This window comes from Scophthalmus maximus, chromosome 16, assembly GCF_022379125.1.
Source record: "Scophthalmus maximus strain ysfricsl-2021 chromosome 16, ASM2237912v1, whole genome shotgun sequence".
Lineage (NCBI taxonomy): Eukaryota > Metazoa > Chordata > Actinopteri > Pleuronectiformes > Scophthalmidae > Scophthalmus > Scophthalmus maximus.
Genome location: NC_061530.1, coordinates 8,406,737 through 8,432,023, shown reverse-complemented (window position 1 = coordinate 8,432,023; position 25,287 = coordinate 8,406,737). Strand labels below are relative to the sequence as shown.

Sequence of the window (25,287 nt, the reverse complement as noted above, 5' to 3'; positions counted from 1 at the left end):
AAAGAGCTTCAGCTCGTGGTGGGTTAAAAATAAGCACATATATAATATATCAACTTTAAATTGGAATTGTTTCGTTAAAGTGATACTGTACGCAGAGGAGGACTGTGTTGATTGTTGAAGTTCATGTCCGGTCACAGAAGTGTCTATTGAACAAAAAGCAATTAACCCATGAGCACAAAGTGGCTTCAGACTGAAGATTAGGCTGTGTGTGTGTGTGTGTGTGTGTGTGTGTGTTTGTGTTTGTGTGTGCATGATAGAGTCCAAGTCTAGTCAGTAGACCAGCCGCATCCATTCACTTTCAGTTGACCCTGAGCCCCACCCAGCCTCATTCACATGCACAAGTAAGATTGACTGCAATAACTCCCCCCATCCCCAGAAACACATGCAGCCGTTTACCTTTTAGAATCTGAGATATTCCCATCTAAGGATTATTATCCAAACTTTTACTGCAGGTGCAATCACTCGATTGAGATTCGGCCAAAAACAGTCACCACATCCTCAATTTGAATACAGCATTTTCCCTGTTGATTATGAAATGAAAAATGAGTTGTGTTGAATCAGGGAAGTAACGAGAGCTCAACAGGCCGCATCTGCAGTAGATGCAGACGCTCATATCAGAATACCCTTTTAAATCCATATATCCCCTCCATCAAGTAATCCACTCCCAGTACTTTATACTGACAAAGCAAGAACAGAATTTGAGAAATGATTGCAAATTAATTAAAAAGAAAGACTGAAATATCAGTGATATGAGAATTCAGACTCCTAATTTAGTTGAAGCACCTTTGGCAGGGATTACAGTCTTCTTTGCCCGGCAAGCGTTATGAATCTGGATTTGTGGATTTTCTGTTATTCTTCCACAGATCCTCTCCAGCTCTGTGAGGTTGGATGGGGCCTGTCGGTGGATTGACATTTTTTTGTAGCCTTCTCCAGATGTGTGCCAAGACACAATCTCTTCTCTGGACTCTGCAGGCAGCTCCTGCAAACATAAGGCTTTGCCTTTAAAAATCATGTCCATTGAATTCAATTTAGCTCAGGTGGACAAATGGGACTTGAGCTAAACTTCACGGCAAATGTCCCAGCAAAGAGTCTGGAAACCTAATGTCAAGGAGATATTGTTCTAATTTTTCTAAAAGTCGTTTTAACAACGAAAATAAAGAGTGTGTTGCGAAAAGGGATAAAAAAAATCGAATCAATGATTTCAATCAGCAACACATCAGTGTCAGGGTTCTCGATTAATAATAATTAAAAGTGTGTGCATTGAAAAATGGAAAAACACGTTTCTTTTCTAAAACAGTCGGTTTATTAAATGCTTTCAAGAGATTTTGGTCCACTTGTGTGATCACGAATTTCCAACCAGGGAGGAGAAAAGATAAAACAAAGTCAAAAAGATAAAACAAAAGATAAGACAACAAAATGTAAAAATACAGTACAAAAAGAGGCCTAGTTTCCCCCCCCCCACTTCTTTCAACCCTGGTTTCTTCATCAGAGTTGTTGAAAAACAATCCTTATGAAAGATCATTTCCTAAATGTCTGAAAACCTGGCTGGTTAGGTGTGTTGTTGGTGCTGCAAATTAAATGACAGGGGAAGGGGTGGGGGTCACATGAAAATTTGACGACCAGAATCTCTCTTCACAGCCGAGGACCGTGTCATTTCCTCCAACTACAGCAGGATGTCATAATCAGAACTGACGCACAACATAAGCCCCTTTAGTCAGAGACCAGACAAATATTCCCTTTAGGCCAAGAGAAAAATAATAAGTAGAAACATTTTTCTCAATGAACATGAACATGAAATTAATTCATTAAATGTTTTAGGTCTGGAATCAACGGCATGGATCTGCTGCCTTTTAAAAAAATTAATTACAGATGTTGCTGACTGCTTCAACGTCAACTCCCTGGGGAAACTAATTCTGTGTTTAAGTGATGGCATGAAAGGTGAGTAGGGAGGGTCGCACATGTTGGGAGGTTTCTTGCTTTAAAGCCGGCCGGAGGAGCTTCGAACACTTGAAAAAGAAAAGGTCACGGCTTGTAGCATGGAAGAGGACCCTTTCATGGATATTGATTAAGTAATTCTGACGTCACTGTTAACTGAGACTTTCACTGTCTTTTAACAAAACTGTAAGTATTGTAGTTAGTTCTTAAAGAAAGCAAAAATGCTCCTTAAGACTGTTGGCATAAGTAACCCCCCCCCCCCCCTTGTGAAAGTCATCAATTCATAATGTTACAAGCCTTTCAAAGCCAAAGGATCATGTTAGTTTCCAAAACTGGAGCGGGAAAAAAGAAAAGATGAACACAGATTGAATAACTCCACAGATAAGAACAGCGACGCGGTGATCTTGGCTCCAGGGTCAATGTCTGCTGCCTGGCAAACTGTAGGTCTCATAGACTGGTTTCCACATCTCTTCGGCAGGAATGGGAATCAATCGTACTTGATAGGGCAGACCGATGATGAAATAATTTCATAATGATAACTGGGATGTTGCACAGAAGTGCAAAACGAGTTTGCTTACCACGGAATATACAATTACGGTGTGAGATTTGTTGTGTACTGAAGCAGCTTTAAATTGATGTCATAATTCGCTCGCCTTTAACAACACAGAACACGAAAGCACAGACCTTTCGGCTTTCCTTTCTTTTTTCCGTGCGTGTCAATTACATAATTAATCAATGCTAGTTTTTCTCCAAACAATGGAAGAGGAGCCTCCCTCCCAAATGCTCTGCTTATTCCAATCAAAAATCAATTCACCTCAGCAGGTCTCTAAAGGCAGGATGATAAAAACGGTTTGTCCACTTGGATAATAAGGAACATTAACGTGTGTGGCACTCTCCAGACAAACTTGTCCTTTTTAAACTCCCTGAAAAAAGAAGACGGGGACACGTTACTGACGACAGCAAACTCTTCCACAGCCACAGGAAAGAGAGAGAGAAAAAAAAACAGCTCCATCATCTCTTATCTAAATTACCTTATGAGGGTGTCTAAGTATTATAATAGGTATCAGGTATCATATACTGTATATAGTAAGCGGGATTATACAATAGGGGTATGTATCATCTTATAGATGTAGTATATCGAATAAGGCGCTATACGGGAGTATATAGGCCTCTATGTATGCTTTTGTTTCCAGATCTGTCCTTCTGACTGCGAAATTAACCCAAAGGACAACACACAGCGCAGGCAGTGAGCAGAGATCTCTGCTGGTAGGTCAACACTGACGCTCTGAAAAGGGGAAACAGTTAGAAGAATATATTCTTTAACCATCTTTAATTTTTTCCCACTTTAACCAGTGTCTAAGCTTTTAGGGCTTTAAACAGAGCCCAACAGAGCAGGTCAATCAAACTGTGTCAACAGACGTAGGATTGAAAAGCTTAAAGCGACTTTCAGGAGTCAGGTGTTTTCTGCTCACTGCCCCCCGGACAGAGCTGTGCACCGCCGCATACACAGATGCATATTTACTGGAAATTATTATATTCATACATGGATACATATATAAAGAGAAAGTTATACATCGCAATTAACGTACATATATCAATAGCATATAGAAGAGAAATAGAAATAGTCAATAGATAGCAATCATTATCGTCATCATATTCATCATAATTCTAGAAGTAGTAATACAATCCCTCGAAGAAGCTAATACCCGGGCTGTTCCAGATGAGGGCTCGTCGTTACCCACAATCCTCAAAACTGATCTGAGACCTGCGCTTTAGGCTCCGCCCAGACTCTCATGTGCCTCTAAATTCTGATCAAGTTAGATTTCAGGAGCTGGATCATTTGTAAAGACCCTGCAGCCTTTTGTGTCACAATCATTTATCTGTTTCGTATTCATCTAACGACCGAAATGTTGGAACTGCAGACAGAGCTGGAACAATCGCCAAGCAAGCTAGTCAACGACCTTTTCAACGCTTTGCGCCCGTTAGCCGTTACGTTCTTTGTACTGTGTAATATCAGTATTTTGAGAATTGAAGCCATTTGCAGTATTGATGCAATTAGCCAAAGCCACTCTGAAAAGAAAATTAGATAAAATATTTAAAATATAACGTTCAGCTTCTGTGAATTTGTTTCATCTACATGTGGCAGTATTGTGCTGCTGGACAAAAATAAAAGAGCTTCTCAGTTGGGTTAATTACTCCACTACTCTGCTCTGGATGTTTAAGGTTTAACCGTCAGTAATCGAACTCAAATCCATCTCTGCTGCAGTCCCTTCAAAACAACCCGCGTCTGGAACAACCCACAGTAGGAAAAATTACAAATTAAAACATCATTAAAAGAAAAAAAAAAGAAAAAAAAATCACTATATTCATCTAGTTTAGCGATACATAGTCTTATAGCAATACCTCAATAACAAGAAGTTCTATGTAATCAATACAGGTTTTCAGGTTATATATTTATTAAGCTTAACTGCTAAGTTATCAATTATTATTAGTAGTATACCATTATTTGTAAATATGCATAATATGTGTGTGTATGTATCTGAATATAGACAAACCTCCATCGTGTCTCCGTCCACATTAAAGGCTAGAATATGGCGACAACAGATATTCTGCCTGTGTGTGTGTGTGTGTGTGTGTGTGTGTGTGTGTGTGTGTGTGTGTGTGTGTGTGTGTTGTTTATAGGCACAATATGTGGTATGAATCGTTTCCCTGTCTCAAGCTAGCAGCTTTCCCGTAGTGAAACGCTTTTTGTTGTTCTCAGGGCTACCGTCAGCTATCAGGAACAAAACATGAGGAACACAGGTTTCCATTTGAAGGCCGTGGCAGCACGGCAGGTTTTCAGTGGAATGATGACCCGGTTCAACTGAAGACGCCCAAACTGACATTCAAATTAAAATTTCAAATAATCTAACAATCCACTTTAGAAAAATATTTTCCTCGACCTTTTTTCTTCAATCATCCTCTCCCAGCTTTTCAATTGTTTTTCTTAAATTATAACAAAGCTCTCCCCTCAACTTAAGTCTTCTGCACAGTCAGTAGTTTCACGTTGCTTCGGTCCAAGTGAGGTCATCATTCCCCCGATGGGCACCTGCGGTCTGAACGTATCTGTTGCCGAGAGCAGCGCCAGGCCAGACTTTGAACATGTTGTGCAGTCAGCTCTCTGCAGCCCTCCTGCACCAGCTTGACATCTCTCCGTTCCTTTAAGCATGAGTGATGCTCAGATGATTTTTTTTTTTTTTTTGCATGATTTGATTCACCTGGACGTCGGCTGACGGCAACAGCAAGGTTAATGTGATGGTGTGTGTGCGTGTCTGAGCGCGTTCCCGGACTGGAACAGTTGGTATGACAACATAACCAGCTATCACAGGACAATAAAGAGGGGGCTGGGGGGAAAACTGTAATGTTGAACTAGTTTGTTTCAGAGCATTTAAGTATACTTGCATACATTCCACGACCAAAGCAACGTTTTCAATGACTAACCTCCTCGTTTTAAAGGCCCATGCAGGCGTTACATTCAGAGTTCTACCAATATGGCAGACAATATAACAAGGAAGTAGAACTCCCATTGGAAAAAAAGGAAAAAAAGAAGAACCTTGATATCATGATTCTCCAAAAAAAAAGAAAAGAAGGTATTTTGAGCCTCTCACCATATTCCCATGCAGGAAGGAGAGTCGGATTTGGTTGTTACACAGCTAAACGAGGAGTGCCCACTAAGAACCTCTTCCAATTATACTTCATCGTGTCTCCTGCCTCGACTGCCTTTGACAGTGCTGAGGGGCCTGGCATTTCTCTAAAGTTACAATTTAAACCTTTTGTGTAAGAGCGCTACACTTTGACAGAGTTTTAAATTATCACCAAGCAATATTTAAGAGCTGCGACCAGCGCAGCCCAACCAAGAACAGTTTCAGGGCTGAGGATCAAAAATGACAAAATAAAGGAGGTGGCCGGTGGACAAGGAATTGCCAAGTCCAAACAGTACTAGGGGAACACTGGTTGATTACTTTAGTCAAGAGGAGAACTAGTCGTCACTGGAATTGTGGTACAATGTGCTGAAGGGGAACCTAAAGGTGCTGTGTGTAACTGCAACATGATACAAAACAAAATACTAAAGACTTTCACTAACAAAGCTTTCTAATTGTGTTAATAGGTGCCTGTAACTTGTGTTTTGTGTGTGTGTGTGTGTGTGTGTGTGTGTGTGTGTGTGTGTGTGTGTGTGTGGGGGGTTAACTGTTCTGTTGTGTGTCCATTTGCTCTTGCACTGCTGGCTGGATGCTAGAGGAGGTCAGACTGGTGAGGTGACAGACTGTTCACTTGTAGCTGGTGTGGCAGGCCCGTCTGTGTCTGGCTGCAGCTCAGCGGACGATTGGCTGCCTCTGGTCACCACGGCGACACTCAGAGGTCATCCCCGTCCGACATCCGCCGCCCTCCCTGGAGCGATACACACAGACACAGCTCATCACTCGCAATTATGTCACTCTCAAATACAATGAGCTGCCGGTTGTGTTACTTTATCTCAATCCGGGTGCGAGTAAACGTGTACAGGAATTTGCACATGCGTGCTGAGATTTGTGAAGGTGTACAGGAATCTGCAAATCAGCAGAATAAGCTGCAGAGGAGTCAAAAAGCTTTTGTTTGCCGCTGAGGTTATTTTTATTTTATTTTTTTTGGACACCAGACATACTAGTCCGCGGTCTCTCCTTGTGAAAGATTGTGTAGTGTGTGTGACCCTCTGTCGCCAGTCAGTCATGTGGTACGAACTCCAGACCATGAGACAAGTTGTGTAGTGTGAACTGCACAGCAATTAGATGTTTTTTTAAGTTGTGAAATTTAAACTTGGCTTTAGGAACCAGCTTATTTTTTTGTATAGTCTCTGGAGCAGAATCCTCCAGAATGTATTAATATATCAACAGTCTATTCTTCAGATTGTTTCTGTGATTTTAGTAGAGAAAAATGTACCACATTCACCTGATACTCAGGTCACTGAAATACTGCATCTGAAGAGTGTACAGGAACCAGAACAGAGACACTATTAACAAGTTTGCTCGCTCACTCACTCGCTGCCAGTTCTCCGGACGACGATGACCGGCCCTTTGGACATCATCTAGTCATACTAGGGAGTCGGCAGGAAAATGTCTGTTAAATGTCTGACCCGACCGATTCAGACATTTGTGGTAACGCAAACAGTTCCTCGAGCTTACGTCTGGACAGTTGAAAAAAGCTCTCTTTCCCACTCACCATGCCGTCCGTGTAATCTGCCGTTATAGTGACCTGCTTGTCCTCCAGAGGCGGGGTCACCGCGGAGCTCTCTGTGCGTCTACTCTGATTGGTGAGCTGCAGCCACAGTTCGTACATCTGTTGCATGTCCCTCACTGCAGATGGGCAAAGATAAGACGGAGAGAAGAGGGAAACGACCTCAGTGACCTTGAATACAGTGTGTTTTCACGAGACAGAACCAGCGGACATGATCAGAAATCTAAAAGATGTACAAAAATCCTGATAATTTTCTTTCTTTATATAAATGGATATATTAGACATGCAGCTCGCTACTCTGGAGGAAGTGGCTGAGGACAGAATGGCAGCAAAAATACAGACAATCATGGACGATGCCTCACTCCCTCTTCATAAAACAGTGGAAAAACTTAGGAAAGCACCTTCATCCACAGACCTGCTTGACCTTGTTGTGTCAGGGAGCGGCACAGGAGGTCAATCCTGCCGACTGCCATCAGGCAGTTTTACTCTTTTACCTCCTCCAAGCCTGTGATCACTGAACAGGACTAAATTCAATCAGATTTCTCTCCACCTGAAACACTTTGCGCTGTGGCCTCTGTTTGTAGGACTATTACACTACTTGTTCTGTATTTTCATATATCCTATCAGACTGTTTTTTACACTGCAGCTTTTTAACTCCCTCTGTTAACCCCTTTTTGACATCGTCTCTTAATGTATGGCTGCTATGACCAAATGAATTCCCGCCCCAGAGGATTTATCAAGTCATCCATCCAGCCGACAAGTCAAACTGTTATGATGAAATGAAAACGGAAGCTTTCACACAAGGTGGTTCGAGGTGGAACCGTGAGCTTACAGCTGTTGTTCTTCATGTACGTCCAGACGTCTCGCTCTTCCAGACTGTGAGCAAAGGAGCAGTTCCCAATGTAGTGGCACTTCTTCTGCTTCATCACATGCACACACATCTGCGTGAGAGACACAGACACTTGTTACTTTCTCTGTGTAAGTTAATCACAGACAACACTTTGTTGGACAACTAATGCGATCACTAAAGAGAGTTGGATTAAATCAACCGATTTTTAAAGTTTAAGTTACATTTTAAGTTCATTAAAACATTTAAATATTATGAAAGGGGGATTGAAGGTAACCAGTTAAAATTGCTGGATATCAACATTAAAACACTATGAGAGACAAACTGGGAGGTTGAAAACAACACAGTCCCTGGGGGCAAAAACAGAGTCAGCTGCACTCGGCATGTGAGAGGTGGAGGGCGGGCGGAAGGATCAACTCACGTCATATTGCTGTGGGTAGGTGCGGGAGAAAGGCAGAGGCCGAACAACAACCCACTTCTTCCTCTCGAATGACTTCACCAGCAGGACCCGACGCTCCTTCGTCCAGCTACAGAGACAGAGGGCCAACGTTAATTCAAACAAACCTAAGCCTTAAAAAAAGCGAAGCGAGATAGTAGAAACAACTCAACCTGAGAAAGAGATGTTTCTTTCAGTTCTTTGGCGCATACTTCTGTTGTTTCTGTTTGCATGTGGGGGCAGACGGGCCTCACCTGTGCCGCGCTTTTGCTGTGCAGTACTTGAGATTCTTGTCGGGCTCATTGACCTGTCCTTCTCTCCAGCACTGGCCGCACACAAATTTCATTTTCAGGTTGAGGGGTCGCCCCCGTCCCGCCGCTGCTCCTAACCCTCCCATTGGGCTTACACCGCCACCGCCTAGGCCGTCACCCCCCATTCCCCCCACCCCTCCTGCAGGTACACTGCTCAGATGGGGGATGTGGATGGGCTGAAAGGCACAGAAAGAGAAAAGTGACACGTAAATATTGATAAAACAGAGCAATCAATTTTTGCCAAAACTCTATATGTTAAGACAACACTTTCACTCATTTTACTAATAAATAATAGCATTTTGGTTGAAGATGGATGCACAATAATGGTCTGAATAGACTTGGAGGAAGAACTTTGTGAAAACAAAACCAAAGTGAGCATACATTTGCAGACGGCGCATTATTTAATTGTTTTGTTTTAAATTCCTATTTCAGCTCCCGCCTCACCTTCTGCTGCTTCTGTGCATTCTGCTCCAGCCTTTGCCAATGTCTCTTGGACTCCTGCACCATCTCTTCATGGGTGATACCTGAAGAACAAAATATCAGAAAGCAGCTCTGTGAAAAAACAACTTCAGTGACCAATATAACCGATGACTTAATGGCCCTGTAGCCGAAAAAAATAAAATGCAGGAAAAGGCCTGTTAATCATTGACAGTAAATTTTACATTTTATTACAGGTAAGCTAAAGGTTTTCATCCCAGGTCGAACAAGTTATAATATTTTTTTAACCCACCAGTATCCTGCTGTAGGACCCAGCACTTGAGCTCTATGACAGAGTGCGCGAAAGAGCAGCTGTCCTCGCGCTGGCAGCCATAGCGAACCTCGTGGCGACATACGTCAAACTGGCAGAGGGGATGCAGCGGACGCACCTTACTGTAGCGCACATTGGCCGACCTCACCACGTGCACCAGGCACCTGCAGCAGACACAGGAAATGTAAATGATGAAGGAAAATAGTCTGTGTTTTCTCACAGTGTGACTAAACCTAACCAAACACAATTATAGGACTCTGTATTAAAACAAATTCAAGGTATGAAAACACTTTACACTCACTTGTTATCGTCGAACGGATGTCGAGCTGTGAGGTTTGAGCAGACTGCCAAGTTCTCTTTGCTGCGTTTGCTGATGATGCGAGGCTTACTGTCAAAACATTCCTGTAGTAAGAGGAAGGAGCTGCAGGTGAGTCGAAGCTTTGTTCCAAAGTGGTCGGATCAAAAGATGACAAAAAGGGGAGACCAGAGTAAAAAAAGAAACGGTGGCCTTACCTCACAGAGGAACATGAACATGCCCATGTGGAGTTGCAGCAGTCTGGTGACGCTGAGCGCCCGCCGCTCTGTGCTGCCCAGCGGATCAAACAGCAGCTCTCGGCTCAGTGCACCCTTCCTCTCCTGCGTCCACACGTCGATTTCCTCCTGGCAGTAGGCAAATGTGCAGTTCTCCCCGTACTGGCACTCCTGACGCTCCTGCACCTCTGCGGGAGCGAGAATGTAAAGGTAAATATTCAAGCTAGTCATTTGAATCTGACTGTTGGCTGCTCTTTCTTAACTTGAATTTCGCACCTAGAACGTGCACTTAAATTCATAGAGTGGACACACCTTTACAGAGTACAAACGCCCCCAGGAAGTTGTTCCGTGCGGGCCGGGGCCGGATCCTCTTCCAGGTGGGGTCATCTGCGCTTTTGAGGCGACACAGCAGCACGTCTCTCTTGCAACGATGTGCTGCCTCTGGCTGATACTTGTAGTCCATCACTCGCGGACCTGAGAGCGAGAAGATGGAAAGAGAAGGTCAAGTAACAGAGCAGTCCCATTTCCTACGTGATGATAAAACATTGCTTAAAAATAACGCTCGGACATTTCGCATTCGAGCTGGTGCAGAAGGCAACGCCGCAACATCCCATTGTGAATATTTGGAAGAGGTTTGTAAGAAAAAAAATGACCTATTCGGCTGTAACAGGCGTGACAGGCCTGCCGAAACTCATGCGTGGCTGCCAGAGGGTTCCTGGAGAGCAGAGACAGATTTGTTCCTGTTGGACCATTCTGAAAAAGAAAAAGAGGATAAGAAGATATGACATACAATTAAAATAAGCTACTTAGCAGCATAACAGCATAGTCACGAATAGGCTGCTAATGCAACACTTCCGTTTTTCAATCCAATTTAAACCAATCGGCCTGGCAAGACATGAAGAATGATGATGAATTAAATCATTTGTGTGTGTGTGTGTGTGTGTGTGTGTGTGTTTTACTCACTGCAGCACTGTTGTTGCGCATTCCAGGGATGAAGCTGTGACACACTCGTCCCCCTGAAGACCACAGACACAAGGACACCACACCATATTGAAATGATGCTGACTCACACTGTCTGCTGCTGACGCACATCTCAGGTTAGAGCTAACTCCCTAGGAGCTGTGCTCTGGTGACTGAGTGACGGCGTGTCAACCAGGTTGCAAAAAACAGATCCAGGATTATGCTTCTCTGTTTTTCCCCCTTTCCTTTTCTTTGTGCATTGGAAAAGGTCTGTCAACTTAACAAAAAGCAAAAGTCTGCTGCAAGGGAAGATCCAGATAATAATCAGACTGGTCAAAACCTCTTTTGGCAGCAATAACCTCAAACAAGAGCTCCCGTATTGCTGGCGATCACAACCTGCACAACGGTGGGAGGAAATTTGGACCATTCATCTTACAGAACTGCTTCAGATCAGCCATAATCTCAGCACGTCTGGTGTGAACGGCCCTATGAGCTCATTCCACATTGTCTCTTTTGGGTTAATGTCTTGGCTTAGACTGGTTAGCTCCAACAGGTGGTTTTTCTATGTCTGAAGTCACTCAGTACATTATCCCTTTATTAATTTTCCCCTCAATGATTTCAAGCTTTCCAGGCCCAATGGCTCAATGTCATGATTCTCCCTCCACAGTACTTCACCATTGGGATGATGTTTTTTACTGTTAGTTCAGCAAATGCTTCTTGTGAATAGCAAACACAAAATATGTGAGTTTACCCACATCTCTAATCTTTTTTCACTGACTAGACTACAAGTTTGTTATCTCCAGAGGGGGGTCACATACTTTTTCCAAAATTAACAAAAACAACACAACAACTTGTGCGCGTATTATATAAAGTAGATTGTGTGATTGTTCAAACATGGAACTTTGAAGAAGATCTGACTAAGACCTGTCATTCCAGAGGCTTCACTTGCTGTTTCACGCCACTGTAAATGTGACTCATCAGTATTAAGTGCAGCTGCAAAGGTGAGTCATCATCAGAGACAGACCAGCTTTGAATAACACGAAATACCAAATGTCATTTATGACCATTTCCACTTCTTCTGAAAACTTAGTGCACCATTACCCATCAATGATACAAAGATGTTTAGCATTTATCTCACCCGGGAGAGTGTACTCAGACAACAAGTCCAGCCCCCCAGCGGCAACGCCTCCCTTTCCTTCTCCATCGGCACCCACTGTGGAGAAGCCTCCCAGTGCGTCCTGCGCCTGGGTGGAGCCTTGGTCCCGCTGGGCCAGCGGCGAGTAAGGCTCCAGAGGGGGCATGTCACTGATGGGGGGGATGAAGAAGGCTGGCGGCAGCTGGGGCGATGGGGCTGGGAGGTTGGGGGAGTACGGAGGCCGGAGAGCAACCGCCGTGTTTGGAAGGTTGGTGGGGATAGCACCCTGGACTGGACTCTAGAGGAGGAGATTGCATTAAGATTAAATAACTGAGACCACATTCACTGCAAGAATAATAATAGAAATAAAGACAGTGGTGCCCCAGTAAGATTGTATGGATAGATCATTCACTCACCTCACTGACTTTCCTGGGGATGCATTCCAGCAGATTGTTGAGCTCCTCTTTGATGACGCTGTTGCATTCGTCCATGTGCTCGGACACAGGGACCGAATACGGCATGGGGGGCAGGTTCTGGCTGCTGGGACTCTCGGACAGGTCGGTGCATGGGGTCACTCCAGGGGACCCTGGTTCATCGCTGACTGGGATGGGCGTGGCCAAAGGGGCAGGGATGCACTGTGCACTGGACATGTCCCCTGACATGGAGGAAACAGCAATGGAGAGGAGGGGATGAAGGTGGGAACAGATGGGAGTCTGTGTGGGTTCAGACATGTTTAGGGTTTGCCAGTTTGCCGTACCTGGTCCAATGTCACCCAGTGATTCCAGCCCATTGGAGGACGTCTGAAGTAAAAGAGAGAGAATATGACTCCTTCAGCCCTTTGTTCAGTCGACACATTCACAAGCTGTACACTGTGACGACAGCACCCACCTCTCCTGTGGGAGGGGAATTCTCCCCCAGATTCTCCCCTTCACCGGCTGTGGACTCTATCTGAGGGCTGATGTAGGCTTTACGGCCCTTCAGGCCCAGTCTATTGGCCAGATCCTGGGCCAGATCGCTCACCTGTCGGTCCTGAAAGAAACATTTTTAAAAAAAGAAAGAAAAAAAGAAGAGCTGCCACTTAGTATAATATGAAATCCAATTAAGTCCATGTAGTCATCAAATTAAAATAAAATCATTCAATATGAACACTGACGTTTAAATTCTCTATTGTAACTCTTATTTCTAACTCCATTTACTAATCTCCTGGGGAAATCAAAGAATGGTAAATTTCCATCTCAAACGAGATGTAATAAATAATCGGTGGTGATGACATACGTGTGGTGCTGTGAGGAGACATTTGGTTCCACACTCGTAGGCCTCTCGGAATCGTCCCAACTCCCTCAGACAAAGTGCTTTGCGGTACAAAGCCATGCGGCTGCTTTCCGACACATATAGTGCGCTGTCACAGTCCTGATAACCTCGCTCATACTCCCTCTGAGACAGAAAAGGGAGAGAGCAAAGGTAAATAAAAATAAATACAGAACATCAAGGGGCTTGCACAGGAATTCTACTGAAACTGCAAAAGCAGATTAATTTTAATAAAAAAAAAAAAAGTTGTGATGGTTTCATCATGTCCAATCTTTCTTTTAAGGGAATGTGCTTTATGTAGCTTTGAAAAACCCCAATACAGAATTATAAAACTGGCAGATACCCTGATGCGTCTACCACAAACAAAGCCTGTTTCACTTCGGGATTATTTCACATGCTTCGTCTCAAAATCTTAACACTTCCACTTAAGCTAGCAGCTTGCTGGGCTCCCTACTCCCACTCAGACAGACAGAAAAAGAATAAGATTACTACAATGCACACAAACTTAATAATTGATAAAACTGTAGTTGAAAATGATTGGCTGAAAGTTGAGCCTTTTGAGTAACATTAAAACCAGCCGATTCCCCCCAAAACTGATGGCATATGGTGGCATATAAAATGTCATAAATAATGTCATCATTTCTCAGTCACTACATGTAAGAGAACAGCAGATTTTATTGACCTCGATAATACACATTGTGTTTACATGTTTGTTGACATAATAATGAATGTCAACAGCCTTCCAGCAAGTCGCGCCGCTTCTGTCCTCTCATCTGCTCTGTGTCGGAGTCGCAGCTCACCAAGTGTGGTGTTACCGTCTGCTTGAAGACTTGAACTTAGATAACATTTCTCTCAGCGGTGACACAAATCGTGTCGGAGAAGATCGCACTGACTCGCACGGGCAACGTCCAGTAGGCCTATGGGGCAAGCTCACATGATTCAGTAGGGGGGGGGGGGGAATTGTCTTAAAATGACAATAAAATTGTTTATCGCAAAATAATTCTGCGAGTGAGAGTAGTTATCTTGAAAGGCCTATCCACATAAACATCTCAACATAGGTCTGGAGGTGACCCCCCGCCCCTCACCGTCTGATAGTAGGCAGCAGCCCTGTTGACGTAGAGGCACTCCAGCAGCTCGTGGGGGATGACAAGGGCCTCAGCCTGGGCATAGCGGGCAACACTTATCCCTTCCCCGTACTGCTGGGCCGCCTGCCGCCAGTCCCCGTCCCGAAAGCAAGAATTGCCCTCGTCCAGCAAGTTACACACCAACTGGATCAGAAACGACTATCCGAGAATGTGCAAAGGGAGATTGAATAAATGTGGGTTGTTGGTTGAAAGAGGCAGGAAAGAGTGACATGAAAAAAGAATCAGGTGGTGACGTGTGGTAGACGGGAGGACACAGAAGGAGAAGAGAAGGAGTGGAACAAGGGAAACAGGAGAGAATCAATTTTGAGAGATAAAAATGAGCTCAAATTAAGGATCAGCATACAAGTATGGTCATAGTGAAGTTGGTGAGAACATATTGTAGGTGCACATTGTTGATTGGAAAAAGCATAAAGGGTCAATGCAAACCTCATAACTCTCAGGCTCTGGAAAAGGCAAGGATGACCTGCGGGCAGAAGAGGAAGAAGGCTGTCAGTGTTCTCCATTCAGCGGCGTGCACTTCAACCATGCTAACACCGGCTCGATGCAGACGCGCCTTTCTCCCCACTTACTGGATAAAGCTCATTGCCTTTTGAATCTCCTCTCTTCGTTTCAGTCGTTCAGGATCCATATCCTGAGGGCGATGATGACAACAGGGTTCAGTCACTTACAGCCACTTGTGAGCACAGCAGTATTTAAAGCTCTGACAGCTGCGATCGAACTTCCCACACACACACACACACACACACACACACACACACACACACACACACACACACACACATCACTTTTGGAGTCGATAAGGTAATGTTCTGCAGCCACGCAAGACGTTTCCCAACACTGCTAACCCACTTGCACACGACCTGGACCAGCCCAGGCCTGCCACCACATACACGCTAGGAAATCATCGGACCTGCGTAAACAATTCGGCGGGGACAGCTGACGGGGAAGCTGGGGACTAATTGGCGTTTGCGACGGTGTCATTTCACATCCGCCTGAGAATGAGACGATTTGACGCATGTAGTGCGGATCTCTCTAGATGGCAGGGGGGGACGTCGCCTACACACTTTGAGCGTTGGCCATTTCACTTTGGGGGGGGGGTCGTTAGCTAACGTTAGCCCCGTGTGCACCGAGCGCTACGCCGACAGCAATGCGTGCAGAGACAGACAACTTGCATCGCTTCGGCTGCCGATGGCTTCAGTGTGAGTCACGTTAACGCTGCTGGTAGTTGGGATCGGCCAGCTCTCGGGCTACATGCTAATCGACTTCACATGGCTGGACAGAGGAAATGAGGACAGGCGACGGGAGCGTTCGTCGTGTCTGGTTCTCTCATCGCATCATCTATTTTACCGTGTGCGACGCGCGGCTTCAGTGACAAGAGGAGTCGCAGCTATTAGCCAGAAGCCCCCACTCAGCTCGGAGACTCACCGAGTTCAGTTGCTGCGCTTCTCTTTTCTTTTTTCTTCTTTTTTTCAGATGAGAGACAGCCTGACGGGGGCGTGGGCGGCGGACGGAGGGAGACCTGGCCAGCCGAATATCAGTCAATGTCCAGGCGCATATTGGTAAGTTTGGTGTCCCGGTCACTGGTGTGTGGACGGAGCACGAGTATCTCTGCGCTACGGCTGCTCCTGGCTACCGTCGGGCTAGCTAACCAGCTAGCTGTTATGGGCAGCTAGCCAGTCCCGGGAGCAGTGTGGTCGCAAGGGGGCAGCAAACACCCTCGCCGAGGCCAGGGCACCGGGCTTTCTGTGACGTGCCGTGTGTTGGGGACCGTGCGAAAACGCTAAAGGAAGCGATCAATGTTCACCAAATAGCTCCCAGAAATGCTTCGTCATAATTAAACCTGTCCAAAAGAATAAAACCTGAAATCCTGTTATTATGGCCGTTAGTTCACATATATTACACATACTGTACAGTGATTCCTTTTCTATTGCACATTTTCAATTTATTTAGCTTTTCCATACCGTGTGATTTTGCCTTACTTTGCACTATTTCGAAATTATTTATTGCATATATTATCTATCTTATTTTTTGTTTGTTTTTGTTTTTGTTTAGTACTATTGCACCGTGGGTCCGATATAAACAGGTTTTCAATTCCTCTGTTTGTCTTGAACAATATTGCAAGAATTGACAATAAAGTTGTCTTGACTTGATGTTATCTAAGAGTTTTCCCAATAGAAGCCCATTATAAGGAAAATGCTTAACATGACTTCATGTGCTTAGGTAATTTGAAATATTCTAATAAAAAATAAGGCTGAAATTGGGAACAAAATGAAAAACCAATAATTATAATAATTGTAATATCAAGTTATTGTACGTCAAACATGTATTCATTAAAAACAAACATATTTTCCAGTGTTTTTTCTCTTCTTTTTTTTAGCTGTTTTTTGTAATTGTCTTGTGATGTGGTTTATACCTGTTTCTGTTTATGTTTATTTCACTGATTTATTTATTTGGTTGGTTGAATTCGGTGTTGACAGTTCCGTACAGTAGCGGCAGGTGGCGCTGAATCCCCCGGGGCTCAGTTGTAACAGACGTGAAGCTCAAGCAACGAAAAAGAAGGCAGGGCAGCACGATGACGTCACACGGTTCAGTCACCGGCGCGCCGCGCGGAAGAAGAGAAGAAGCGGCGGCGTGAGTGCACTATCGTCTCATTGGGAAACACGCTCCTTTGTGGTGAGTTGTCGGCTTTAGAGAAAACTTTCATGTCTCCTACTGAGAGCTTGGTGGCTGAAGGGGCGAGAATTGACTTTATAAAGTTCGGGCTCACAGTCACAGCAGGTTAATTAAGCTGGTGTTGTAAACGTCTTTAATGTGGCGCACTACAACTACTACTACTCGCTAGCACCGGTGAAGCTAACTAGCTAACCCGAGTGGTGCAGATAGGACTGATTAAAAATGTCATCAATCTGTTTGTAAAATATCAACTGCTACTAAACAGAATCTGTCAATGTCGAGTATAGTAGGTGATTTAAATACCACACCTGCTCATCAACGTGTTGAGTAAGACACAAAAACGGATTCTCCATTGTTTCACATCCGGATGTCTCTTACAGAGTCAGTATGGCCTCGGATGACATCGCACAGCTGGCCGATGCTCTCTCCAAGACCCATGTTGGGGATGGAGAGTTGAGCTACAAGGGCCTGGGACTGAAGCTGGACAGCGCAGAGTCAGGTGAGGCGTTGGAACAGGGAGGCAGAGAGTGTGGCGTTCTCTTGAGATCTAAGGGCAGGACCCGGTCTCCTGTTCGGGCCTGATGACCCGTTCTCTTGTGTTTTCAGTGGAGGAGCTGGTCCGTGAGATAGAGCAGTACCAGGGTCTGAGAGCCTTGCGCCTGGAGGGGAACACTGTCGGTGTGGAGGCAGCCCGAGCCATCGCCAAGGCTTTGGAGAGCAAAGACCTTCTCCAGGTATTCCTCAGTGCCTGGTTTGAAATCCCAGTGATTCAGGAGTAGCCAAACAAAGAAACAGTAAATCGAACAAAATGTGTATTATGTTCATTAAACTAATGATCCAGTTGAAGCATTCATGCCAAACTTTCAGTACTTGATGGCAGTTTGATGCCGCATCACAGACACAATATTGTTGGACTGTGGTTCATTACTTTCAAATCCATTCATACTTTGCAGAATTTCTGTTCCCCGCTGTTGTTGTAAAGAAGAGACACCACGCTTCTTTCTCCACAAAACTCTTGTGTCTTTCAGAGATGCTATTGGAGCGACATGTTTACCGGAAGGCTGCGCTCTGAAATCCCCACAGCTCTGGTGAGAATTTTTAGCCGCCGGTTCACTCAGTGTTCAGCATTTGTTTTGTGATTTGTTCATAAGTCTTTCATTTTCCATGTTCTTCACATGTTGTATGTTGTGCTTTTCACAGAGGTGTCTGGGCAGTGCGTTAATAAGCGCAGGCGCCAGGCTTACTGAGTTGGACCTGAGCGACAACGCCTTTGGCCCGGATGGTGTGAAGGGAATCGAGCAGCTGTTGAAGAGCCCTTCCTGCTTCACCCTCAGGGAGCTAAGGCTCAACAACTGTGGCCTGGGGATCGGAGGGGGAAAGGTGAGTTCACAGACCTTTTGTGTTTTAATATATTACCATCCTTTTTACAATATTGTGTTCCAGATGTAGAAAGAAAAAACCCTCTGCAGACATTTTTCCAAACAGTTTGCGTCATAGTGCAGTAAGTACCTGTTGTGCATGGTTTGTGTAGGTCTTGGCCGAAGCTTTGATTGATTGCCACAGGCAATCATCAGCACACGGAGCTCCGCTCAAACTGAGAGTGTTCATCGCAGGGAGGAACCGCCTGGAAAATGAAGGAGCCGGTGCACTGGCCAAGGCCTTTCAGGTAGAAAACACATGCTCCCAAACTGACCGACAGGTCTGTTAATACATAGACAAACACCAGACAACTAAAGTTACTAATGTGTACTGATTCTGTTAAAGGTACCTAAAAGTAATAAGTGCAAATACATGTGTAATTACAGTAAATATGAAATGCAAAAAACTACTTTTATATTGAAAATCTTTTCCACAATTTCTTAATTAACTTAACTAACTGTTTATATATTGAATGTTTGAATATATATCAATAGCATTTTCAAGAAATAAACACATGAAACACCTAACTTATTGTTACATCATGTCATATCTGAGACATTTCCAGTGGAGCTGAAGTGATTATTGGACTAATTGATTTGTCAGTCATCAGAGAATTAGTGGTATTTGAAATTTCACCAGGTCCAGCATTTCAGATGTGAGGTTCTGCTGTTTTTCTCTGTCTTCCATCGCTATGAATGTAAAATCTTTGACTGTTGGCCATTTAAAAAAACAAGGCGCCTGAAGGTGCAATCTTGGGGTTTTAGGTGATCGGGATTTCCAGCGGCAGCCCCCCCTTTAGGCCCTAAACTTCTCTCTGTTTTTGCCATGTCAGCTGATGGGCAGCCTGGAAGAAGTCCACATGCCCCAGAACGGTATCAACCATACTGGTGTGACGGCGTTAGCTTCAGCCATGCGACACAACCCAGAGCTCTGCGTCCTCAACTTCAATGACAACAGCTTCACGAAGAAGGGAACACTAGCCATGGCTCAGGTAAGGCCTGTTTGTGGGAGCTAAACTTACATTGCCACTTGTTCATGTTTAGTTTAAATAAGTTGTTGTTGGTTTAAGAACAATGTTTGTTTAAGGCAGAAAAATTAAAGTTTCTGTTTAAATAGGTAAGCGTGTTACTTTCGCTTTAAGGGAAATAGCTTTAGCATGGCTTTGAAGTTATGCTGCCTTCACATGCTATTCGGAAGATCCTACTTCCAACTTGGTAAATTACGAGGATGTCATGTTCAAGTTGTTTGTTGTCAGAACAAATTGAAAACGGGAAAAATTGCTAATAGTATAACTTCACACCGCGCTAGCAAACTATAGTCCATTTGTTATGGATAGAACGATAGATGGCATTGGTCCATATCAAGTTAAGTTAAAAATTATGTACACAAGATACCGTTACTACTTGCACAGTTAAAAATATAGAACTACGTACCATCCATTACTGAATCTGTCCTCTTCTCCGCCATGTTGAAAGATTTTGGTCACCTCAACTCAGAAATCAAAATAATCTCACAGATTCCCACTCGTAATTCCAAACTATGGAATAAATATTTTAGTTTTATCTTCTTGCACCGGAGTCCTGTGGAAGTTTTTCATATGACAGTTCGTGTACACAATTTAATCCAAGAAAACTGATGAATCTCAACTCCTCACACTTTATTTTCAGGCCTTCCTCCAAAAGAGGAATTGGTATGTAGGCATGTGTCTTAACCTGACTATTTCTGAACATTCTTTTCTCCTGTTGGCTTTGCAGGCTCTGAGACATCTGAGAAACGTCCAGGTGATCAACTTTGGTGACTGTCTGGTTCGCTCTGAAGGAGCCATCGCCCTCGCTGCAGTCTTGAGGGAGGGGCTGCCGATCCTCAAGGTGAGTTTGGTGTCAAAGTTCGTTCATTCTGCGTCTCTGTGTCGTCTCTGGTGACGACGTGATCACACTGATCTCTTTTGTGCCTCGTCTTCAGGAGCTGAATTTGTCGTTTGGTGAGATCACGGAGGCGGCGGCGCTGGTGATGGCTCAGGCTGTAATGGACAAACCTCACATGGAGAAAGTGGACCTGAACGGTATGCGCACAAACTAAGGGACTGGAGGAGCTGTCACTGTAGAAGTAGCAGTCACATGCAAACCTGTCATTGCCATAAAAATCCTGAATACACTAAGTTATGGTGTCCTATAAACATTGTATAAGTAAATTAAGAAGTTGTTTATAAATGTGTGTGTATATATATGAGTTGTAAAGACTGAAACTACTCTACATGACTCTGTTAGGTAACTGTCTGGGAGAGGAAGGCTGTGAGGCTTTGAGAGAGGCTATGGAGAACATGGATAAAGGAAACATGCTGGCATCACTCAGGTAAATACTGTGTATGCGTGCGAGCGTTGGTGCGCGCGCATGTAACATTGCATAATTTAAGTTATCCGTCCAGAATATTATTTTCAGTCATTTTCCTGCCCTGTAGAAAGTCAGAGTAAATAGTGGAACTAAAATTTAGCTCCTTTGAATTCACTGCAGCGATGATGAGGGAGAACCTGAAGAGGAGGATGATGACGATGATGATGATGATGATGACAACGACGACGACGATAATAATAATGATGATGAGGAGGAGGTTGATGATGGTAATGTGAGTGACGACTGTGACGAAGACAGTGAGGATGATATAGGAATCGTCAAGCAAAATGGAGTGACGAGAAAAGACGACAGTCCTGCCAAACTCCAGAGCCCAGTAAGAAGATGAAAAACACTTTTTTCTATACTCATGTACTCAGTCGACACCAGGGTCTGAAATGAACTTTTTGACTCACTGCCTTTTTTTTATTGGCCAAAATACAGTTTCCTCACGTTATTGAGGGAATGATGTATTGTGTTGAACACAAACCTAAAAGAGACTGAAGCAGACTTTGAAGCAAAAGCATTTCATTATATAAATCAGTAGTTAATAATTTAATTTGAAAGAGCAGAGCACCCTTAAAACGAACTGCGCTAGAGACTGTCAGGATATTGTTTTATTACATGACTGTTTTGACTATTTCGGTGCAAACAGATACTCGCCAGTGTGGTAGATAGTATTTACTCACCAGATGGAAAATGTACCCACATTTGGCTCTGGACGGACCCTGGCTGTCACCGAGTCTATTTCTATAATTTTTAATAACTACTGTTATTAACTACTACGCATTTAATTGTGCTTAAATGCGTGTACATTGTTTTGAAATTGCTTCAGTAAACAGCCTCGCAGTAAACTTCAACAAACGGCTCAACATACGTTCAAACCATCTGCTCAATCCTGTTGAACCCGACTGGAAAATGAATGGGGATTCCTGTGGTTTGTAATCGTAACTTTTTGTTCACCTGCAGGCAGAGATCATGTCCTTCCTCAGCTGCCCCTCTGTTGAGAAGCTTCTTCAGCTCGGAGAGATGAGGACAAACCTGCTGCAACAGGTGGGGATTTACAATTCAAAACAAAAAAGGTTGTGATAACGTGTATAAATTGAATCTGTTGCTTACACTATTCTCTTTTGTCTCCAGGTTGATGCGTCCGACCCACACAAGGCTGCTGATGTCCTTCTGAAAATTGCTTCTTTGTACAACGAGGAACCAGAGACCAAGACAGCTGTGCTAGAAACCATTGGTGAGAAAACGTTCTATATTTACATTTCAATTACAATGTGCATCAAGTGTTTAGATGTGACTATACAACCATAACCATGCTGCATAAATGGTTTCTCTCACAAGCTGCTTTCTGACATGCGCAGACATTTCCTGAACTTTTCCAGAGGTGCTTTATGTGAGAACGCAAATGTCCACTAATGTTGTTTGACATTTTCCATTACTTTCCTGCCCGCTCCCTATTAATATTTCCTGAAAATGTGAGAGTGAGCCCATGTGAGAATACAGCAGAAACATCTCTGGAAAATTCTCAGCGAGCGAGTGGGCGTGTTGATGACTTATCGTCATGTCCTGCCACCTGCTGCTCCACTCAGACGCCACAGAATATTCCGGAGACGGTCTTATCGGCGTGAATGCATCTAGACTCGGGCAATCTCCTGCTGCGTTCGTCATACTCCGGAAAATGTCTGGACCCAGTTTTCCAGACATTTTCTAGAGTCTGAAAACAGCTTATCTGGTCCAAGTGTGTGTTTGCTTTTGAGGGATCCAGTACAAAGTGATGCCTTTGGTGTGAGAGTCACCCGGTGTTGTCTCATGTCACGGACCTGTATCACTTTTCCCCACAGATGATGTGTTGAAAAAGCTCCTCTCTGGTTCAGCCCTCCACTCTTACTGCTTCCTGTCCACGCTGCTGGTCATGATGGGACTTCTCAAGGTACAGTGCGGTGACAGGAGCCCCAGCCCCTCTGCTTCCAAGTATCTGACACAGGATCAGTGAGATGAATAAACACGTTGACTGCACCAATTTCACAAGCATCCTTAACATTGTTCTAAGACGCATACTTTTCCCCCAAGGGTGTAAGATTTGCTGCAAATGACGGAATTAATTTCTTCAAAGTCTGTGGGAGATCCACAGTCCTTACTGGACTTGTTTGGTTCCTTTCTGTCACTGTTCGATATAACTCTGTTGATTTAATCTCTATCATTTAATGAGTTTTGCCTCTTTTGTCCTGTGTTTTAGGGAGAGGGGAAGATAAAAAAGGTGTCATTGGTCCCAGGCCAGCTGTTGTGTTTGGAACACGCCGTCCAGCAGAATTACTTCGCCCAGCACCACGCCTTGCTGCTTCACAACTTCATGTCCAAGTAAGACGATATTTCCCACGTGTCTTTCTTCGAAAGGTTCCTTAGATCTGGCCTGTCAATATTCAATATTGGATATCATGAAGTTCTAGAACATGGATGTTTTTTGTGAATCTGCAGGGACAGTGACGCTCTCAAGTCCTGCAGTGCTGCCAGAGAGAGTCTGAGCTCTGTTCTGGAGAAGAGACACCACGAGCAACACTGATCCCACCAATCAGTCACACACCACACCAAACAACACCACACACACACACACACTGCACACACATTTTTTTTCATCAACAAAACCAGCAGGGATGCTTTTACACCTGAACAAGGGACTCTGACAACCACTCTTCTCTTTTTTTGTATATTTTATGAAGGCATGACAAAGACTATCCAGAATCTCTTAATTTTTTATTTTTCTACTTATGTTTGCGACTTATTTTTCTAGAAAATGTAGATACAAGTAAAAAAAAATAGACTACACATCAGGTAACCGTGGGGTTAAATGTGTAAATAAAAAAGGAAAGTGGTCATAACCATGAGTGGCGCTAACATTAGATGATTTCAATCTGAAACGTATTCGTTTTACATTGAGTTTCAAAACTCAATTAAACGACTGCTGAACAATGCATCTAGATCGGGAAATAACTGGATTAACAGGTTATGGTTATATTCCAGTTAAATATGAACATTTTTGGCATTTGATCTTTTCAACACAACTACAAATTTGCTGTGGTTTTAAACTTGTATCTAACACACACTGATATTTGTTACACTGAAAATGTAGTTATGCGTGAGTGCTGAGACTCAGACGGTAAGGCCAAGACAACTGTACATGTAAATCATACTGAACAAGAACTACAGCTACAATCTATAAATCTAGCTGACTTTATTGGTCCGTTTCTGTGCTGAGCTGCTTAACTTGCTGTTATGTTTGTTTTGTTCTTTTGTCAACGCTTATTCAAAAACATTCCATGGTGAGGTGAAAGAACTTTGAGGGCAGCCTGTGCCATCACAATCACCATACTGCTGCTCACAAGGTCCGGTCAAGTCGGAGTACTGTGTGCATCAGACTGTAATGAGGAATGGGCCGCCGCCGCACACACGCACGCGCACACACGCGCACACACACAAACCTGAATACACAGCATGTGTGTGTATCGCCCCAGTCATAACACTGCAGAGCTCAGGGGACCAAAATCGTTTTGACCTGATATTTTTCGTTTTCTTTTTTCAATTCCATAATCTATCTTAAATTACACAACATGCTCACACATGATGATGTCTCACACCGGGTTGTGTGTTACCTCATATAGCTGCTTATGTGTTGATGTGACCAGAGCCTTTAAGGGAAGTATGAGGATGGGAAAATACACTTTGATGTCATTCAGATGATCTTCTGAATAACATTAGCCTGTGTGAGGACTCTATTTATATTTTGTCTACCCGCTCTGCTGTTAAATTCAATGCCCTTATGAATGTCTTAAATAAAAACCAGATCTAACCAGCCTCACTCCACGTATGTGTGTAACGTGTGTGCGTGTTCGCCGAGTGATCGTACAAGTTCCAGTGATGAGGGGTTTTAAAAGTCGGAATGAGTTCTCAAGGGAAATATGAACTAATGCGACTTTACTCATATCAATGGTGAGGATATTAAAAAAGTATTGGGAGATAATTTTCTAAATATCCCTCATGGAGCTGTAGTTACATGGAGAAGGGATAGAGGGATCTACTGAAGTCGGTGGAGATTGAACGGTGAGGTAAATGTTAATTTTAAAGGCACTATTCCTTTAACAGGCTCGAGAGGTGTGTGTGTGTGGGGGGGGTCTTGCCAATGAATGAGGGGATAAGCGGA

General features: G+C 43.8%; 2 protein-coding genes across 3 annotated transcripts; one reads left to right on the top strand and one right to left on the bottom strand.

Annotated features, from left to right (window-relative positions):
• Positions 1-1,280: 1,280 nt before the first annotated feature.
• On the bottom strand, positions 1,281-16,323 carry zc3h7bb (zinc finger CCCH-type containing 7Bb). Of its 2 annotated transcripts, XM_035612265.2 has the most exons (22): positions 16,032-16,323; positions 15,176-15,237; positions 15,033-15,069; positions 14,547-14,744; positions 13,429-13,587; positions 13,042-13,182; positions 12,911-12,953; positions 12,570-12,808; positions 12,157-12,451; positions 11,022-11,074; positions 10,712-10,811; positions 10,371-10,532; positions 10,041-10,246; positions 9,829-9,929; positions 9,510-9,691; positions 9,224-9,303; positions 8,723-8,955; positions 8,454-8,559; positions 8,018-8,126; positions 7,171-7,304; positions 6,990-7,045; positions 1,281-6,363 (listed from the first exon to the last, which is right to left on the bottom strand). In XM_035612265.2, exons 2-21 carry the CDS (start codon positions 15,232-15,234, stop codon positions 7,037-7,039), a joined length of 2,646 nt encoding a protein of 881 aa, XP_035468158.1. In that variant the 5' UTR covers positions 15,235-15,237; positions 16,032-16,323; the 3' UTR covers positions 1,281-6,363; positions 6,990-7,036. The 2 variants fall into 2 exon arrangements, with proteins under 2 accessions (XP_035468158.1, XP_035468157.1); XM_035612264.2 differs by lacking the exon at positions 6,990-7,045 and having other exon boundaries at positions 16,032-16,322.
• rangap1b (Ran GTPase activating protein 1b) lies at positions 15,493-24,945 on the top strand. Its single transcript, XM_035612270.2, has 17 exons — positions 15,493-16,165; positions 17,084-17,279; positions 17,660-17,778; positions 17,886-18,013; positions 18,308-18,367; positions 18,480-18,659; positions 18,811-18,945; positions 19,531-19,689; positions 20,453-20,566; positions 20,661-20,760; positions 20,966-21,050; positions 21,210-21,423; positions 22,056-22,139; positions 22,227-22,329; positions 22,934-23,022; positions 23,329-23,450; positions 23,568-24,945. Exons 3-17 carry the CDS (start codon positions 17,667-17,669, stop codon positions 23,650-23,652), a joined length of 1,770 nt encoding a protein of 589 aa, XP_035468163.1. The 5' UTR covers positions 15,493-16,165; positions 17,084-17,279; positions 17,660-17,666; the 3' UTR covers positions 23,653-24,945.
• Positions 24,946-25,287: the final 342 nt, after the last annotated feature.

What these genes read in the sequence shown, in the direction of transcription:
- zc3h7bb (XM_035612264.2), bottom strand. Translation starts at nt 15,234, where the DNA reads ATGGATCCTGAACGACTGAAACGAAGAGAGGAGATTCAAAAGGCAATG. An exon ending in GTCTGAGTACACTCTCCCGG is followed by an intron (nt 11,075 to 12,156) that starts GTGAGATAAATG and finishes TGTGGTCTTCAG; the next exon opens with GGGGACGAGTGTGTCACAGC. An exon ending in GGCGTTTGTACTCTGTAAAG is followed by an intron (nt 10,247 to 10,370) that starts GTGTGTCCACTC and finishes TCGCTCCCGCAG; the next exon opens with AGGTGCAGGAGCGTCAGGAG.
- rangap1b (XM_035612270.2), top strand. Translation starts at nt 17,667, where the DNA reads ATGGCCTCGGATGACATCGCACAGCTGGCCGATGCTCTCTCCAAGACC. An exon ending in AGAGCAAAGACCTTCTCCAG is followed by an intron (nt 18,014 to 18,307) that starts GTATTCCTCAGT and finishes TGTGTCTTTCAG; the next exon opens with AGATGCTATTGGAGCGACAT. An exon ending in AGCTGTGCTAGAAACCATTG is followed by an intron (nt 22,330 to 22,933) that starts GTGAGAAAACGT and finishes TTTTCCCCACAG; the next exon opens with ATGATGTGTTGAAAAAGCTC.